Consider the following 20,837-nt stretch of genomic DNA (forward strand, 5'->3'; position numbering starts at 1 on the left):
TTATTTTTAATATTTTTCTATGCTGTTCTCATATATAGTCGTTTAATGCACATAGTTCACAAACTTCTTCATTTTCTTGCAGATATTTTACATGTTAGAATACAGGAACTGATGTTACGCTGGTTTGCTGCGGTTTCTCTGCGGATTTTTGCAGTTTCTGTCATTTCGACCCCCTATTTTCTCCAAAATAAAACACATTTGAGAGAAAATATTTGTCCACATGACAAAGTATGTCTAAAAGATAGCTAATTTTTGACAAAAAATGAAGTTACTGCCTTTTTCCTTTGTAGGACAGCATGGAAACTTCACTCTATGATAGTTTTTCACGGCGGTTTGTCAGTCATCTTTGACTTTGAAGTGCATTGATTGATTGATTGATTGATTGATTGATTGATTGATTGATTGATTGATTGATGTAGTGTCTCTACATCCAAAAAGACTATAGTTTCTGATATTATTATTCTTATATTTACACATATTGGGGATCCGTGTTGTGCAGGCTGCTCTGTGTTTGTGAAGGTAAACTTTAGTGTATCTTTACTACCGTCCACGCCCACGTCGCTGTCACGCTGCCACAGTCCATCAATGAAAAGGTGACGCGCGCTGCAGACGTGTGTGCCCCGCTGTGAGCGCGCTCCGCCGCTCCGCCGCGCTGCCGCACAGACTCGGAGTCAGGTGGAGAGAAGAGATGTAGCTGAACCCACCGCGGCTCCCACCAGCCTCTGCTGCGATGCTGCTGATGATGATATGAGTCTACGATGGAGAGGAGACGGTGTGCGATGATGTCGATGATCAACCGACCGACTCAGACGAGACCTGATCCGCAGCGATGAGCTCCTCCTTCCCCAAATCTGAGTCCACCACCTCCTTACTGAAATCCTCCTCCTCAGCGGCGGCGGTGAGGACAGCAGCACAGGTCCCTGAACGCACCGCGGAGAGCCGGAGGAGTCAGCAGCAGCAGCAGCAGCAGCATCAGCACCAGCACCACCACCGTCCCAGAGCCACCGAGGACTCCTTCTGGTCGGCCGAGTGCGACATCAGCGCCCGGAGACCCCTGTGCCACCCGGCCCTCCTTTCCGGCCAGGACGGCCACCCTGCAGCCACGACCCGGGCCAAGTCCAAGTCACATGCCCCACACAGCCAAGTCGCCGACCCGCCCGAGCCCAATGGCGAGGCGGGCCGAGGGGTGAGGGAGCCCCGCAGGTCCTCCAAACCCGCACACAGACACCACCACCGCAGGAAGCACCACCGGGAGGAGCGGGACCGGCCGCCTGCAGCAGCTCCACCCGAACCCGAGCACCACCACCACCGGCCCGGACACTCGCACTCCCGCCCGGTGGCCAGCAGGATGCCCAGCAGGGTGCCCTCTCTGTCGGACAGCACCGATGACCGGGCCCCGCTCTGCAACCCGAGGCGCAGGGGAGGCGCCAACAGCAGCGGCGGGCAGGTCAGCAGTCCGTCCCCGTCCTCCTGCTCTCTGGTCCCGCTGTCCAGCAGGTCGTCCCGCCGCTCCCGGAGGTCCAGCGCTGCTTCCTCTACTACAGATATCAACTTACGGACCATCCTCAACTCTCTGTTCGGACAGGTGAGCAACCTGACTTCATTAACATCACCTGAATGACATCAGGCAGTTTGTTAAATTAGTGCGTTTTGTTGTGAAGTGAAGCTGCTGCTGGACAAACTGTGACCTAATCTTGAGAATTAGGGCAAATCATGTCCTACCATAAAAATACTTTAATAAAAAATTAATACCAACACTCTAATTCAATTTAATTTGGTGCAAATTTATTATTTAATGAGGTTAAAAGCCTTTAAAATCTAAAACTAATGATAACTACTGACAACAGAGTAAAATATTCTATAATATTCATCTTTGTTTTAACATATTTTATTCTGAAAATACTGGATCTTTAAAGTTGGTTTTATCAAGCACACAGAGGGTTCTACAAAGAACATTTTTAGAACACACTCCATAGGTTCTACAAAGAACATTCTTATATTCCTATGGTTTTATCTAAATCCCACCCAGTAGATTCTACTGAGAACACTCATATTTCAAAGGTTTTATCTGTGGGGTTCCACAGAGAACTGTTTCATATTCCAAGGGGGTTTATCTAGAACCTACCAAGAGGGTTATACTCAGAACCCTGTTATATTCCAGTAATTTTCTCTAGAAGACACTTGAGGGGTTCTGCAGGAACTGTTTTATATTCCAAGGGTTTTTTCCTGGAACACACTCTGTGGGTTCTACAGAGAACATTTTTATATGACTAGGGTTTTATGTAGAACCCACCCACAAGGATCTATCAAGAACTCTTTTATATTCCAAGGGCTCTATCTAGAACACACTTAGGGGGTTCTACCGAGAACCCTTTAATATTTTAGGTAAAAGAATGCTTGAATAAAGAGTTGGTCAAGGATTTCATCAATCCTTAACAAAGAACTCTTTCTTCATTAGTGGAACCATTAGTCTTACAAAGAACCCTTGACAACTCCTGTCTTCAAGAATAGGAAGTAAATGGTTCTGGGTAGAACCTCAGGAAGAACCCTTATTTCTGAGAGTGCAGAAGGTTTGTCAGAGGATAGTTTTTCTGGATGACACCACGTCAGCGTCTGTCATGAGGCTTCATCCAAACAAAAATAAAATGTGTTAAATCTACTTCATCTTTCCGTGCAGATATCAGTGTTTTGTTTTCAGTATTTCCGCTCAGACATGAAGTGGTTAAACTGCGGCTTCTGGCCCCACTGACGTCCTGTTTACAATCAATATACACTAATGTGCTGTGTGATGCAGTCTGCAAACACTGTCATTTCTGGACAGACTATAGAGGGAAACGCTTCCTCTACACATTCATTTCTTATGTAAGTTGTAAATACAGGAGCTGCTCCCTCCTACAGACCTGCTCAATCAGCTAGTCCTCTCTGCTTCTGCTGGGCCACATGAAATGTTCTACTACACACACACACACACACACACACAGAGAGAGAGAGAGAGAGAGAGAGAGAGAAAGAGGTAGACATCTCTGATGTGCTAATGTGTATCTGCTCGGAGACAAAGATATGAAACATATTCATGATCCTGCACTGATTGTTTGTGTTTGAAGCTCCTGCTGCTGATGGAGCTTCTATTTTCAGCCTTAAACCTATTACCATAAAAGAAAAGCTCAGATTCTCATCAGTAGTGTGCTGATCCTGCAAGTCTGTTAAAGGGACAGTTCACCTCAAAGTCAAAAATACATTTTCCTCTTACCTGTTGTGCTGTTTACCCATCTAAATAGTTTTGGTGTCAGTTGTAAAGCTGTAGGGATGTCTGCCTTTTCTCCAGTGTAATGGAACATTGAAAAACTGAATGCTCAAATTAATTATTTGTGATAAGTAATGAAAACTTAAAATTTGTTTAGAAGTTGTACTAACTAAAAATGTTAAGGGTAATTAGAATTTTCTGTTTAATTTTGCTTAATGAAGAAAATAGGGTTGCTAAATATGTCCCAAAAATACAAATATCTTAAGAAATAATGGAGTTTTATACTTCAAATTTTATACTTAAAATGTTTGCATTGGCTTAATCCAGAGGTTCCCAAAGTGGGGGGCGGAGCCACTGCAGGGGGGCGTGGAAGACCGCGGGAGAAATATAGTGTGGAACCAAATAGAAATAGGGGAAATAAACAGAGTTTGTTGACGCTATCCTGCTGATCTTTATTTCACTAATATTCAACATTTGAATCCTTTTTTTCAGTTCCATCTCTAATTCTTGTTAATAATTGATAAAAATTGTGGGTTGATGGTCACAAACTTTTTTCAGCTTCTGAAAGTTGGGCATGCCAGAAAAAGTTTGGGAACCTCTTGTTTAATCAGTCATTTTAATTTAACTGTAATAAAGGTGCACATGTAACGCTAACCCCAAATATTGAAGTTTTTAATTTTTGAGGTTATGAACTCATGAAATCATGACTTGGTTGTTCAAGATAATCTAATAAACTACTTTCTTTCTATCAAACTACACCTGCCAACTGAATCAACATGCTAGCTAGCTCAGTGTTGCTAATGTTACAGCTCAGCTGAGGAGATGCTTGCTGTCACAAGTACGAGCCGCTCGTCTATGAGTAGGTGCACATTTCCTTCTGTGTAGTTATTCTCAGTGTGCAATCACCAAATCGTATTCTAAATCCCACTGAAATGTGTGTCACTTTGCACATTAACCAACAAAACATAAGAACAACTCAGTAAATGCTTCACCTTTTCAGACCGAACAGGATCACTGAGTCTGCGGAGCTGACGTTAGCTGCCAGCCTGTCACACAGTGTGGCTAATGTTAGCAGTGCTAACAGCAGCAGCAGCTGCTCTGCTTGCAGGTTTATGTGATCTGCCTGATTTTGCTGATAACAGTGTCTGGGGTAAGGTGGGACATCAGGGCATTTGCGTTGGGCGAGAGGGGCTGCAGCACCGACTAGTTGCAGGCGGCTGCATAACATCTTAGAGGCAACAGTTAACTGGCATTGTACATGAATAAAATATTGATAAATAGTTTGGCGCATGCTGTCCGCAACAATACATCACCTTAATACAGCATCTTCATATGAGTTTAACAGAAAGAGGAGTCTGTTTTTTTGGTGGGACTGAAGCTCATAGCTGTGGGATTTCTTAATACCACAATGTACTATAATACCTTGTTAAGCCAGGTGCCATTTAGTTCCATTATCTTGGAGAGAAGGCAGACATGTGGCTGAGCAATTTAGAAAAAAATATCTAATTGCAATTATTTTGTCTGATACTGCAATTGTGATATCAGAGGGAAAGCTAATTTTTGTGTCATTCTCATTTTCATTTAAAACATATCATTAGGGATGTGATATTTTCTTAGGTCTGTAAAAATATGATGTATAGGCCAAGACATTTCTGCAGCACAATATTTTATTTAAAATGCTAGTTTGACACGTTTAACACTCCTATGATTTGAAAATAGGCCATATTGTGATTTTGATCAAATTTTGATTAATGTTCAGCCCTAAAAACTGTGCAAGTCACACCAAAACTACCTAGATGGATAAACAGCGGGCCAGGAGGAATATATGTGGTTTTTTTTGGGGTTTTTTTTAGGTGAACTGTCCCTTTAAAGCAACCAGTTTCACTTCTACATTACAAATCCTCACACAGCTCCACCTCGCTGCTGATAAGATGTTGTTTACTGGGAGCATTTTTCTCGTCTCTTCCTCAGAAGTCAGAGTTTTCCATGTAGGGTGTTTGTATTTGAATCGGATCATGAATCAGGAAGTGATTTATGTAACCTGCTGTATCAGGAAGCTCTCAGTCGTAAAATGGGCTCAGTTTGGGAACATGGAGATCATCCATTGTGGCTCCAAGAGAAAAATCTTGTAGTACTTATAGTATGAAAGCCTATTCTACAAATAACCCATGAGTCAGTGAGTGAGCGGCTCTGTGAAAACATTAGCGTGACCTGAAAAAGGTCTTTGATGAGACAGCGAGATGGAGAGGAGTTCAGTGACAGGCAGAAATGTTACACATGCTCTGAGAAATACACACACTGTGTGTTTTTGGGGATTTTGTCTCAACAATGCAGTCAAAGTAAACTAGATGTTTTTTACTGCTCTGAGCCAGGATGGAAATACATGTGAACAGATGGTGATCAGGTACCTGGGGACGAGAATTGTTTGAAATCTTTCATGAAAGGAACCAAATCCTCGTTTCTGTGCACAGAAGCAGATTCCCACACTAGCTCTCTGTATTCTGATTTTTACACTCGTTCTTCTGCAGATACGTACAGGCGTGCAGATAAAAATGTCAGTGTAACAGATCCAGCGACTGTATTCTTCACACCGTCTGTATGTTGGCTGCTGGAGGTCACAGTGACCTTGTGTTTCCCTGCAGAGGGCAGAGGACGATGTGTGGGGGTGTGAGGCGAGAAAAACAAAGGCACATGCAGACATATAACTGACTGTGTCATAGATGAATTCAAATAAGGGCTGCACAATTAATCAAAATATTACTGAGTCAAGTGCAATATCCAAAGTGCAGGAGCTGCTTTTTGATGAAGAAAAACAAACATGATTATAAAGCAGTTCTGAAGAGCTGCAGAGATGTTCTGAGCTACAAATCTCGTTCTTCAGATGTAAAGAAAACATGTTTATTTGATACAGATCCCAACAAATGTCACATCACATTGAAATGAAATTTATGATGTAAAAATTGTCATTCCCACTAATATTGAATCATATCTGCAAAAACTAAACACAATATGATTTTTTTTACCATATTGTGCAGCCCCAAAAAACTTACCATTTGGTGCTGCTATGACAATAATAATAATAATAATAATAATAATAATAATAATGATAATAATAATAATGATAATTAACTACACTGGCCACGCATCATACAAATGTCTTTTGAAGTTTTATTTTCACACTTATGCTCATCAAACACTGAAAAAGCTACAAAAAATAAAAGATATAAAAAAACACCTCTCTTAATTATTTTAAAGTTTCTCAGGCAAATATCCAGTATTAGAAAGGTCTCATCATTTCAGCACAACAACAGAAAATGCATCAAATTGTCCATTTAAAGGCACTTCAACATTTAAAATGTACAGATACAAAACAAGTGAAAGTGCAGAATCACAAATTACCGCCTGTCGGACCGTGCAGAACATGGGTAGTTTGGAGCTGTATGTTTTCCCCTGCAGCCATGTTGCCTCTGACCCATGATGCAACAGGTGTGCCCCTGACTGAACTCTGGTCATGTGACCTGTTACCCTCAAAATAAACCTGACATAAAGAGCTGTACATTTTTTAACTAAGAATATTTTTAAGGTGTTATATTTTAGAGAAATTTTAAATCAAAGTTACCTTTTTCACATCTTATTTATTACATTTTAAAATATTTTTTTAACAACTGTGGATTCAAACAGTGATGGACTTATGACAGAAGATATGAGAATAAACTCAGACAGTCACGATAATAATAATAGAGTTAGTTGAAATGTGCTCCAAAATTACAGTAACATAAGAGTAACAACAATAAGGTACCAAATATAAGGGAAATATAAAATATAAATTGTATAAGGAGTAAATTCAAAGAAACAGTACCTGATAGAAAAACAATAGAAGTGAGATGAGTAAATACTGGCAGTGATATTGTGAATTGTATTGCATCAGATGTAAAAGTAAGACATGATATTAAAAAATAAAAGCATAATCCTACAGTAGACAGTGGTTCTTCTTAGCACCCTAAGAAAGCTAGAAAGATTCTGGATAGAACCCCCTGAGAGGCTTCTAAGTGGAACCATTGCACCATAAAAGGGTTCTCCGTTGAACCTCTCATAGGGGGTTCTAGGTGAAACCTTTCACAGATGGTTCTAGATCTAACCCTTTATGTTGGGTTCTCAGTACAACTCTTTGAAAGGGTTCCAAGTGAACTTTTTATAAAAGTTCTAACAGGAACCAAAACTGGTTCTGATTAGCAGCTTTATTTCTAAGGGCGTGTGTAACGCTGTTAGAGAACATGGAACATGTTGCTGTTTAATAAATGCAACATTTTTTAGATTTTGTAAGTCTGATTAATCAATTAATTGATCATTAATTTTACCAATGATAAATAAAGGAAAGAGGTGACAATTTGCAACCCTAATTGCACTATTTTTTTTTTTTTTGCATATTGCTCAAATATAATCTTGAAGTTGCAAATTGACAAATGATTCCAGCAGTTGAGAGTGAGCGTGCAGCTGAGAGGGACTGGAAATAGGTCATCACACGGTGTTCTTGTAAACTTGCTGCTACAGATTTTCACAGCTTACAAAGAGCAAACACCTCACTCTGTGTGCGTGTGTGTGCGTGTGTGTGCGTGTGTGTGTGTGAGGCCGAGGTTACCTGTCAGGTGCGCTGTTGTTTCTGTAACAGTATATTTTCCTGCGGGAGAGCTGGCAGCCTGCATCCTATTATTCTCTTGTTTATTCTCATGTTTGGTGCCTGTGAATCTGTGCTGAACTGTCTGTGTTGTTATAACAGTTCGGTCAGTGTGACAGTTGGGTGATATATATCACACACGAGCAGCGCTTCACCCTCTTTTCCTTTAATAGGCATAATTCTTGGTCCACTTCCCGCTCTCTCACTTAGTTTCTCACCGTGGCTCTTTTCTCTCCCCCTCTCTGTCTTACTCTCGTTTATTCCTGATCGTGCAGCAGCTCCGTGCACTTCTCTGTTTTTTGTCCACCGTCTGTGGGTCAGCTGTAGGTCTTCATGGGTCTTGCTGTAACCAGAGTTTGCTCTCCTCTAAAAAACCAAACTGCAAACTTAACAAAGAGAAAGTCCTCATGGTCCTTTTTAGTGCCTCTGTTCTCCTTTGGAATGGGAAACTGCGTAGACTGGCCTCTCAGAGCGGTAGGACTGCTTTCACCTGAATTTTTAAGATAATAATTTTTCATAGTTGTGTGCAGCTGCATTTCTTCTTCCTGCTAAAACTTGCAAATAGATGTTGATTGAGTCAGACGACACACCGCAAAGATTCATGTATGTTTATTTATATATGTTTTTCATGATATCAGTACAGTGGAGACGTTCAAGACGTCTTTACAAAAGCAAACAAAATCAGCATGTGTCATGATTAGAGCTGAAATCAATCAGGTGATCAAAAGAAAATTAGTTTTAGTCAAATTTCCAACAAAAATGTCAGATGTTGTCTGGGTCCAGCTTCTTAAATGTGAAGATTTGCTGCATTTCTTTGTCATTTATAAGAGCAGCAACGATTAATCAATTATTAATTGATAATTGACAATGAAAATAATCCAGTGTTTTAAATGTGAGGATTTAAGAGTCTTTGGGTTTTAGTTTTTTTTTTTTACCATTGTACTAGACTCAGTTTGGATTAGAGTTATAACTGTATAGTTTAGTCTTTTCCACAACTTTTTATTTTTATTGATTTTTAATTCAGTTTACTTTCAGTTAGTTTCCAGAGTAATTTTTTTTTTTTTTTTTTTTTTAAATGTTTAATTTTACTTGACTTTTATTAGTTTCAGTATTAGTTTCAGGGGATATTTATCAGGGGCAGATTTAAGAAGTTCAGAATAGATATTACAATACAAAAGCAGCACTTCATGAAGACATGACGACAGAAAAAAATGGACGTATAAGTCATCTGTACAAGCACAACCCTTTTACTCAGGAGACTGGGGCTCAAGTCACTGTTGAATTATTTTGTTTTATGTAACTTATGTTAAATCATGATTTTTGTCATGGGACAAACGTAGCATACTTATTTTAACCCAAATTTCAATCTTTTCCTAAACTAACCAAGTAGTTTTGTTGCATAAACTTCACCAAACCGCTTTTTTCACAACAGTGACCACGTGTTTAATGTCACGTCCGGTACGCCTGTTGTTGGTGCTCGTACTGGTTATATATGTTGTTTTGGAGGTCATTTTGAGGTTGTGTTGCATTATGTACACCAACGCCTCCTCATGCCTGTTGTCAGTGTTTCACAAATTTGACCAAATTGACAAAAACTAAAACTAAAGAAATGTACTGGATGTTTTTTAAAATTAGTACATTATGTGACATTAGTGACACGTGTAATGTCCATCCGCCCCGCCTCCTCCACCAAACAAAGACTTTATTCTACACCACCTGACATTTTTTATTTTTTATGCATGGTGTTTGAACGCATCTGATATCAACAGAAGTTAATGGGAAGGATTGTTGGATCACCTGCAGAACATCAGAAACTAAAAACTTCAGCATGAAGAAAATGTGTTCCCAGTGTCTTTAGAGGATAATGTCTTTTGTGATCACATGCATCCATCCTGTTCTCTGGTGCGTTCACTCATCTTTTCTCTGCTCCTGTATATGTTTACTGTTCCTGTGACAGTGTATAGGAGTGAGGTGCCAGTCCCTACAACGTGACAAGTAAACTGTTATGAAGGATGAGTGGAAAGTTGGCAACATGCTGTTTTATTGATGCGTTTACCTTTCTGCCATGTTTTCATATTTCCAACATTGTTTCTGTCTCATGTACACACACACACACACACACACACACACACACACACACACACATACACACAACACACAGGCACAGTTACATAATACCTCCACAGAGAGGAACAGTTCAGTCTAATCTGCTGCCTGTTTGTCTGCTGTCTCTGCACCCCTCCGAAAGATGCTCCAGGATGCTGAGAGGAGGTTCAGAGGGGTGCTGTCCTGTGAGGAGGGGGGCCGGGCGGGGTATCTGAGGCCGTATCAGGAGTCCATTGTTTCCGTGACACAAAACTGCGTTCTCGTGAGCAACATACTGGGACAAACCTGTGTCTTCCTGAGTAAAGGCATGGCCACGTGCAGGCAGGCTGTACGTAAGTCTGCACAAACATCTGTCTTTATTTACATCTGTCAGCATCTATATCAGGATTAAGGAGTTCTATCAGCATCAAACAAGCTGCCACAGCTTCAACCACCGCTCAGCTGTTCAGACTCTTTCAATTACTTTCTATCTTAATATTTTAATATTTCCACTCCTGCTGCTTTTGACTGTTCTGTCGCCAGCTGTCTGCAGGGAACACACAGGTTTGGAAAATGACCAGCTGCAACAAACGCTTATTTTCATCATCAATTAATCTGCCAATTATTTTCACGATTAATTGATTAATCATTTAGTCTATATATGTTAAAATATGCTCATCACAACTTCCCAGATCCCAAAGTGGCTTCTTCAAATTGAATTCATTTATTCATCTGTTATAAAGGACAAAGAAAAGCAGAAAATCCTCACATTTAAAAAGCTGGAATCAGACAATGTTTGACAAATCTGAATGAAAAATGACTTGATCATCAAAATAGTTGTCAATTTTGTTTTAATCGATTAATCAACTAATCATTGCAGCTCTACAAGAGTGTTTGGAGCTTACTCATATCTGCACTTCTTATGAATACAACAACTTCCATTACATTTTGTCGTTCACTTCAGAGCACCAGTTTCCAACCACTCGCGCTAATAAAGGTCCAGGGTGAGACAGGTGTCGCTACCTGCAGCTCTGCTTTGTTCTGCCTCTCACACGTCTGCATATCTGCATTTTGTACAGTGGATGCAAAAAATATGAAAGGAATATTTAGACACTTTGGGAAATACAGTTGTTTGCTTCCTTGCCAAGAGTTAGAGGAGAGGATTGATATTGCTCTCATGTCTGTCAGCTGAACATGCAGCTGGTTAGCTTAGCGCCAAGACTAGAAATAAGGGCAAAGGTAACTCCAAATGTAAGCTAGCTCAAGGTTCAGTTCACAGAGAATAAAATAAACTAGTTCACGTTCCTTTCTTCCATTGTCTCCAACAATATAGTTGAGTACAAATCTGACTGCTTGTTGGGAAACAAAGGTAACTGGACCTTTTGACTTGCCTGGAGGAACTCTGTGGCTGTTTGCTCGTGGTCTGACCCCTCATTATTGACATGCAGATATTTTCTGAGGAGACTGGTCAGATGCTTTAATTTGATGTGTTGTTGCAAATTCTTTGCAGATGTGGCTGATGTTCGTAATTTTCCTGAAAGCGTGTGATTTTTTTGGCTGTAGTCTGTAACCTACTCATTGTCAGTTATGACATGCCAGGTGCAGTAAAACAAAGTGCATGTTAGCAACACTCATGTTCACGTTCATTAGTTGCAAACAGATACTTTCACCAAAACACGAGCACGCTGCACAGCGCTGCTACCTGAAAGAGTCAGGGCAGGTGTTTCCCCCTGCTTCCTCCCTGGGTGTATTAAGGAGAACTGGCTACAGTTCAGTACAGGACAGCCTCCATTCATTTCTGTGAGAGCTGCAGTGGTGCGTTAACCCAAATTCAGGTATAAAACTACCTGGATCTTCTGCATATGCTTCCATATCTTGCAGCAAGAGAACAAGCGCGTGAGAAACTTCCTTTGGCAGAGCGCCTAACCTTCACTTGAATAAAGATAAAAAGATTTAACTCTGCAACTCTTCTGGACTTTCCAAATGTTTTTGGACAGAATCCTGATATTGAAATGAGTCATTTCATCGTCACTGTGATGCTCAGTTTTACAGCAGCTTCTTTCACAACGTCTTGTCCACCACAGCCACCGCAGTGTGTGCAGAAGAGCAGAGAGAAATGAGTGTTTGTGTGTTCAGCTTTGAACTTTCAAATCAGGAATCTGCTTTATTTTACTGTTTCATGTTCACTTTCAGCTAATAAGAGTCATGTTAACTTACTGCATTTCCTGGTTTTGCTGCTTCATAATAAAAGCTTTTCAATTATAAAATAATGGGGGACTTTTATTGTTAAGAAGGAAATGAAGTGTTTATCCACGGTTTTAAGACACACCTCCATACGAGACGCCCTGTTGTGGTGGAGATGCTGGGCTGAGCCAAGCCAGCACTTGTGTGCGGAAAAGGGGTATTGGTTTCCACTCTTTGTGCTAAACTAAGCTAACAGACTGCTAGCTGTAGCTTCATCTTCACCATGCAGACAAGAGAGGCAAGTGGTAGTGGAAAGTGAATGTTTTTCCCAAACTATTCCTTTAAGAAGAACTTCCATCACTCAGGTACAACCCTGTCTGCACAGTCCGCTCCATGTCTGCACTGTGGAGTTTACTGTGATGGAGGATTACGAGTGAACTGATGAGTTCTGTGACACGTCAGTGATGCAGATGATGATGTTTGATGAACTGACAGTGATGGACGGACAGGGTGAAGCGCTGATCGTTACGTGTCCTTGGGCTCATCATGTTCATCCCGTGTTCTTCATGTCAGCGGTTCCGGTCAGACGCCTCAGTTCTCGGGGGCCTGACGTCAACACTCTGTTGTGTTTAGACTTCTCGCTGCTCCTGCTGTTAACCCCTGAGGGTTCTGGGATATGTCTGCCTCTCTCTCTCTGCCCTTTAAAGGTTGCATTCATTGTAAGCGAGCGCTTGAAAAAAATAGAAACAGCCACATTCTTCTGTGAACTCTGCGGTTATGGTTCCCAGTCAGGCTTTGATAGGAATCAGACTATTTATAGAGGGAGGTTTTGTCATGAAGATGTGAGATAGTTTCAGTCTGTGAACATCTTTCACTGTTCGTTCAGTCAAAGGATTATGATGGAGAAGGTCTCTGATTTAAGTTTGGGCATTGTTCGACTCACAGCGCTGTCAGAGGTGTGTTTGTTATGATGCGTGATGATGCTTTTTTCATGTATCCTGAATTAGTACTGACTGATGAATAAATGTTTTCTCTTAACAGGACAGAGAGCTGCGACCAGAAGAGATGGACGGTAAGTTCCTCTTTCTTTACTGAAGTTAAAGGCACAGTTCAGATCTTCTCCACAGTCAATGTGTCAGTGTGTTATCTACAGTAGATGATGGTCGACACACCCCCAGTTTGGAGAAGCAGCAGGAGTACCAGCGTAGGAAGCTAAGTAATGAACCTAAAAAAAAAAAAAAAATCAGTTTGAGTGTGTTATATTTCGAGTATTTTCACCTCTTTGTCTTGCTGTCAGACAGACTTTTCTGATGGGAAACAGCCATTATATAAGAGAAGTATCACTCTCTCCAAACCAACCAAACTCCATTGACAAAATCAGTCATTTTACCTCACAGAACAGAGGAGCTGCTGGTCTTCTGCTTCCTTGATCTGTTAGTTTGTTTGCTTTATTGTGTGACTTCAGTGTTTTAAAGGGTTGGTTAGGATTCACAGAGTCACTCAACATCACAAATAAACAAAAAAGCTCAAAGCAGCTGCAGACCAGCAACTGCTGTGTTCTGTGAGATTTTTCCAATGGAGTCTGGTGGCTTTGGAGAGAGCGATATTTGGTTTATAAAATAGTGGTTCTAATCAGCAAGGTTGGGTCAGATTACATTAAAATGTAGTTAATACGTCACAACTTTTGTTATTAGTAACAAAATCAATTGGATTACAAAGCAATATAAACTAATTTTAGTACTTCTGAACTACTTCAAAACAATACAAAATATTGCACCTTATATTAATAAACTGGACGCAGCCACAAATATATGAGTAAATTCAGTTTTTATTTAAACATTTCCGAACATATTCTGTGCAAATAAAATGCATTTTTGCAAAGAGTCCTTTTTCTTTTGTGTCAGACTTGGTTTTCATGAGATAACAAAGCATTATTTCTCATGAATAACGTTTTCATAATTTCAGAATTTCCATATTTTAAAGATAAGTATTATAAAGATAATCAAAAATGTAATAAAGTAATCCTTGACAGACTTGTAATTATGTAATCTAAATTACATGTTATGTCTGACAGCAATGTAAAGTGGTGAAAATATTCTAAATGTAACGTACACATACAGCCTGTCAACCACCATCTACTGCAGTTAATACACTGATGATGGATAAGTACCTCATAGAACAACACTTCAAATAATCTGAACTGTCCCTTTAAGGAGTCAAACTAAATTACGCTATTTCTGTTTTTGCTCTACAGAGTTGCGGGACGCTTTCAAAGAGTTTGACAAGGACAAGGACGGTTTCATCAGCTGTAAAGACCTTGGAAACTGTATGAGGACGATGGGATACATGCCCACTGAGATGGAGCTGATTGAACTGAGTCAGCAGATAAACATGAACTGTAAGGATTTTAACTCTCTCGTGCATCTACATGTCATGACATATATCTGTATCCTGTGTGTGTTTATTTTGGTTTGAAACTTTGTGCCAAAATCTCTTTTTCTTAAGTGGGAGGTCATGTTGATTTTGAGGATTTTGTAGAGTTGATGGGCCCAAAACTCCTCGCCGAAACTGCAGACATGATCGGAATAAAGGAGCTAAAAGACGCGTTCAGAGAGGTGAGAATCTCTGGGTTCGCATGTAGGTGATTGGTTTCTGTTGCTCCGGTCTTGTCGTAAGATTTTTACAGTTTAAAGTTGTTCTTTTGCTTTCTGTTCTCAGTTTGATACTAATGGAGACGGAGCCATAAGCACGTCTGAGCTCCGAGATGCAATGAGGAAACTGTTGGGCCAACAGGTAAGAATTCATATCAGAGACAGTCAGATCTTTTGTCATAATGAATGACAACCGACCCCACATCTGGTACATCCTCACAAAAAGACTACCATCTTAGAATCTTTGGTACCACGTTCTGTGGAGGTCATCAATATAATGCTTTATAAGCACATTTATAAGACATTAGAACGCTTTGTAAAACACTTTTTAAATGTTTATAATCATGCAGTGTAACTTATTGCAAAGTGTTATAAGTGGCGGACATAATGTATTATAAGTTCAAAGTGACAACAGTGTTTGACAGGGACGGCAAGCACAGACCGGTCAGAAAGCAACATGCAGTCTGTCCTGTCTCTTAGCTGAGATGCTTTAAAATCAAAGTGAAAACAACAACACAGTTTTCTGAGTTTTTTTTCTCATTAACATTCCAGTTTTATCTCAGAGAATATCCACATTTTTCTTTTGAATTTACCCCTTAAATCTCAAAGGATTTCTGGGGTTTTTTTGTCTCGAAATTTACAATTTTACAATCTCAGGGAATATTCAAGATATTCAACAGCATCACAAGACAGTGATGATCAAAACTAACAAAAATATCTCGTAGTCTGAACACAGCATAAACCATTCTTGTGCGAAAAACTCATGTTAACCTTTTGTTCTCAGGTTGGTCTGAAGGAAGTAGAAGACATCCTGAGGGATGTTGACTTAAACGGTGACGGGCTGGTAGACTTTGAAGGTAAATCACCTGATACAAAGCAGTTATTTAAAGGCAGAGTTTGTAGAGTTTTATGCGTTCTGTCATCGTTCTCCTCTTGTCTCACAGAGTTTGTACGGATGATGTCTCGCTAAGATCATCAAATGATCAGTCCTGAATGTGAAGCCGTGTCTTCGTCCACACTCGACAGAGTACAGCAGAGGACGCGCCGAGATCTCTGAGCCACCTGAATCTGAATGACACTGGAATCAAACCTCCTTGAATGTTATGGAGCGAGGAGTCACCTCACACTTTCAATCAATAAGTGTTCTTCCTGAAAACGTCTCCAGTTCAACTGAGGCAGAACTTGCTGTAGCCTAGCTGATGATTGTCCAACTTATGTTTTTGCACTTTAATTCTCACTAAATAACTTCCTGTGTGGATAGGTCGTCGGTGTCTCGTCTTAAACTCTACGTGGTTAAAATAAGTGTCTTGCAAAATGTCGCCTTTGATGTACAACAGAGTCAGGATGAGAGCGTGACTTCCTGTAGAGACGATGTTAGAGGTCAGTGCAGTGTTGAATGTTTTCACGCGGTCTGTGTTATATTAGAAACTGTCAGTGGAACGTCCTCTGTGTGACTTTGGTGCTCCACCCAGGAGCCCGTGTGGCAATATAACACCTGTATTGTAACTGTGTGACCATCTGTGATGTTTCACTGTGCCGGTCCAGTCCTATAAAAGCGTCACAGTCTGACATGTAACAAAGAAGAAGAAGACGAAGAAGCAGATCTCTGATATTAATGAGAAACAGCACTCTGAATACATTTCATATATGTCATTCACTACAGTCTTAGATGAAGGGCAGTTCAACATTATTTACAAAGATGCACAGCTATCTGTGGAAACCCTGAGAGACAAGTAAGAAAAAAGAAATACTGGTGATCAATGCTCTAATTTTCTGATCTAAAATGTTTTCTCTACTGACTTAGGAAAAGGTTAAAAAAATATTTGCTAAGTTTCTAAATTAATAAATTGAAAACTTTTCCCCACCTGTTTCACAGATAAAAAAAAATGTTGGACAAAGAAAACCCACTGACATCTGTCTTTAGTGGCAAAGGGTGCAATCAACAGTCACTCCCGGGTGAAATGACTCTGCAGTAGTTGGAGGTTTTATCGTCTCCAGCTGCAGTGTGCAGTGACAGAAACATGAAGCCCAGGTGGACACACTAATTTGTGTGCCACCCCCTTATACTCAACTATGATTGGCTATTTGTCCAGTGAGAGGCGGGACCTCAGTTTGAACCGACTGTGTATTTATAAATGTGCTTTGTTTTCTTTTGTATGTAGCCTGTTTAATTTTTTTTAATATAAGATTAATTAAAATTATGGATCATTTTACAACAGGATTGTACAATAAAATGTTGTAGATCCCTTTGGTGCTCACAAAAAAAATATTTACCACAAATGGTTAAAAAAAAAACGAATTATAAAAATAAAACTATTTTTCATTGTAGAATGCTGAGGAAAGAGGTACAATGGAGATATAATTTATTTTTGAGGACTTAAGTATGGAAGCTTTATATCATATTTGTAAGGTGCTAAGGACTATTTATCTTTTAATTAAATATTTTAAACCCAGGAATATAGGAACCTGAATAATACTGAATTGTTAAGCATGAGAAATGTAAATTAATTAATTAAAAAAAAGAATGCTAATGTGATGCATATACACACATGTGTTTTTACCTGCACATGCACTTACTTTATGCAACCTCTGCATAAGTCAGTGCTCCACTTAAATGTTAAATGCATGGCCATAGACCACTTTAGAGGGTTTGGAATTCCCCTCAATATAGTTGCAAAAAATAGGCCCCCCCAAAAAGTAAGTAAATAACAGCCCTGGCCATGTCTCTTGTTGCAGCAGTTTTTGGGGTTGATATAATTTATTACACAGATTCAGCGCAACATTTTTTGACCACTGGAGAATTGATAAAATGGTTAAAAATTCATCCAAAATACCACATGAAGACACCAAGACCTTTAGGAACGCCATAGAAAGACTTGATTTCAAAAACTTTTGACATTTGGAGATTTCTGCAAGAATTGCACTTTTTGCCGATCGGATGGCGTGCGCTTCTGTTCTGGAGATTCCTTATTGTCACTATATGTACAAAATCCATCCTGCAGGTCTCTAATTTGTGGCTGTGAAGTTTCATGAGGCTTTGATTGTCGTAGAGGTCACTACAGGTCATTTTCCACAGAGAGATCAAATTTAAAACCAATGATTATTAAATCCACAAGAGTCTCTTCTTTCCAGTCAGACCCAATCTATGATATTCGACACTGTTTAAGGACCCTGGTATGTGGAAATATTAGGCAAAATAACACATTTTTACTGCATGCAAATAACTGCATGGGTTTTGAGGTATACTGCGTGGGATTAGAGTCAAGGGGGCATGTCAGTTATCTTGAGCTTTAGTTTAACTCTGGAGCATTATTTAACCAACTTTAAAACAAGCTAGCATGACATGTTTGACACCAGTGGTCTTTAAGTTTTACATGATACCAGCAAGTGAGCTAACTAGCCTACTACAGTCTCTGACAGACACTTTGAGTCATAAAAACAGAGAGAAAATTATTTAGATCAGACTCAGAAAACTGATCTTTTTTGTCTGTCAGGGCTTCCGTAGTTATCTTTTAAAGCTTAAAACCAGAGAACCAAAGTACACACTGACACTGGCCTGCTGTGGTTTACAGAAACTGTGTTAATGAAGCATCTCCAGACTGTCTTCTAATGCTCACAGGTTTGATTTCCCAGAGTCTTTAGCCTGCCTGAGTTCATCACAGTAGGAGTGACACATGTGACCTGTTGTGATTTTGTTGTACCTGTACTGTATGTCAGTGTCACTATGATTGTAGTTGTGGTAAAGTTCCACACATCTGTGTTGTCGAAGCAATTTTTATGCATGCCAAAGAGAGAAATTTATTAAATTCAGTATGCACATTTGCATTCTTTTGTCTAACAAAGTCAACAAAATATTTCGCCAAGTTATAATGTAGAAAAAAAAAATAAAAGGAGTTTACATTTGAGCTGTTTTTTTTTTTGTTTTTTTTTGTTTTTTTTTTACTGTGGTGATGTTACCAAAGAAAACACTGACGGCAGTTTGTAATTCAGCAGTTAACACAAACATTAGTTATTACACATACCTGTACTGTATCTGTCCTGCACCACACCTCGTACAGGGAACAAAACATTGAATGCTATGCTTCCTAATCTTTATTCAGGCTGCAACTTGCGATAACTTTTATTGTCAATTAACCTGTCAGTTATGTTCTCTGTTAATTGATTAGTTGTTTGGTAAGAAAATGTTGAAAATTATCCTCAAATCTCTCATTTTGCCCACAAAATGATACTGTCAAAAAGGAGCAAAGAAACAAAAAAACATTCACATCTGAGAAGCTGAAATGAAAGAATTTTTGCTTTTTTAAAAAAAAATTACAAATAGTTGGCGATGAATTATTTGTTGCAGTTGTAGTCTTTACTGTTTGCCTGTGAGGCCTGTGTCAACATGTTATTATCAGTGTATTAGCGTAGCTCTGCCTGCTGTCACTGCATGTCTCGAGGACAAACCTCCTCATGATATCTATTATTCATACGTGTCTGAGGCTGCGGGAAGAACTTCACCTGCAGCAACCCTGCAGAACTGAACCATCACTGCAAATCATCAGATCTGTAAATCACTGTGTGACCTTTGACTTACTGCTCTGATTTATTCTACAAACATAAATTACTGAAGACATATCAGTTTGTTCAGCCTGGCATAGTGTGTTTAGGGCTGCAACTAATGATTATTTTCACCATCAGTTAATTGGTTGATTATTTCCTCAATTAATCAATTAGTTGTTTGGCCCACTAAATATCAGAAAACGGTGAAAAATGTTGATCAAAGTCCAAGATGACGTCCACAGCTCAGACATTCAGTTCACTGAGAACTACAAAATATTCACATTTACTGAAATCTGAGAATTTTGACTTTTTATCTGAAAAAATGACTCAAAATAATAATAACATATTAAAAGATAATATATTTGATTGATCATGTAAAATTTAATCGATCTACTATCAAATAAACATGCAGCTCTTCATATGTTTCACAGGTTACACTCTTAGAAATAAGGGTTCCAAAAGGGTTCTTCCTGAAGGGCTGTGGTTCTACCCAGAACGATTTGCTTCTGAGGAACCCTTTTTGGAAGAAAGGGTGTGTCAAAAGTTCTTTGTCAGACTAAGGTTATAAGAACCTTTTTCATCAAAAGAAACTTTCTTTTTCTTTTTTAGAAGAAAGAGTTCTTCAAGGATATAAAGAATATAAAGATGTTCTTGGTAGAACACCCTGGTTGGATTCTTGTTAGCACCCTTAGAAAGGTAGAATAGTTCCAGATAGAACCTCCTGAAAGAGTTCTAAGTGGAACCGTTGCACCCTAAACGGGTTCTCTGTAGAAGCTCTGTGTTCTTCATGAAACCTTTCATAGATGGTTCTAGGTATAACCCTTTATGTTGGGTTCTCAGTAGAACTCTTTGGAAGGGCTCCAAGGGAACTTTTATAAAAGGTTCAAACAGGAACCAAAAATGATTCTTGCTGAAGAACCCTATATGGTTCTAGTTAGCAGCTTTATTTCTAAGGGTGTATGTAACGCTGTCATAGAATGTGGAACATGTGGTGGTAGTGTTTGATATATGCAAAATTTTTAAGATTTTGTAAATATGATTAATTTATGAATTGATTGTAAATTTTACCAGTCATTGATTAAGAGCTGATAAGAATGCATCTGCACATCATACACAGACAGAATAAACATAAAAACAGGGATACCGAGCAGCTGTAGTCACTTTATTTCACTGTCGCTGCAGAGAAACTACTTGGTAACATGTGCACATCTGTAAAAACAATAACATGTTCAGTAGAAGAGTTTTATTTCATCTGGACAGAATGGAGGAGATTTTTGCAGGCAGGCTCAGCAACACCCACGAGACAACTACACGATCACATGCTGCCTCTGGGCCACGTGTCTGCTGCACAAACACAACAAATGTTTGAACATGTGCTTGTGGAGAGCGTACAGTGGAAACATTATGAGTGTGTACGAGATTACTGTAAAAAATAATTATTACAAATACTGACAAA

At 39.4% G+C, this 20,837-nt stretch overlaps 1 protein-coding gene across 4 annotated transcripts; it reads left to right on the forward strand.

The window, feature by feature from the left end:
* The first annotated feature begins 717 nt into the window (after positions 1–717).
* Positions 718–16,659, forward strand: cabp1a (calcium binding protein 1a). Of its 4 annotated transcripts, XM_084729417.1 has the most exons (8): positions 718–1,585; positions 10,168–10,353; positions 13,230–13,260; positions 14,443–14,586; positions 14,694–14,803; positions 14,907–14,981; positions 15,624–15,696; positions 15,784–16,659. In XM_084729417.1, exons 1-8 carry the CDS (start codon positions 830–832, stop codon positions 15,807–15,809), a joined length of 1,401 nt encoding a protein of 466 aa, XP_084585543.1. In that variant the 5' UTR covers positions 718–829; the 3' UTR covers positions 15,810–16,659. The 4 variants fall into 4 exon arrangements, with proteins under 4 accessions (XP_084585543.1, XP_084585540.1, XP_084585541.1 ...); XM_084729414.1 differs by lacking the exon at positions 10,168–10,353; XM_084729415.1 differs by lacking the exons at positions 718–1,585; positions 10,168–10,353 and adding an exon at positions 8,170–8,393.
* Positions 16,660–20,837: the final 4,178 nt, after the last annotated feature.

This window comes from Lutjanus erythropterus, chromosome 10, assembly GCF_056507025.1.
Source record: "Lutjanus erythropterus isolate fLutEry1 chromosome 10, fLutEry1.hap2, whole genome shotgun sequence".
Lineage (NCBI taxonomy): Eukaryota > Metazoa > Chordata > Actinopteri > Lutjaniformes > Lutjanidae > Lutjanus > Lutjanus erythropterus.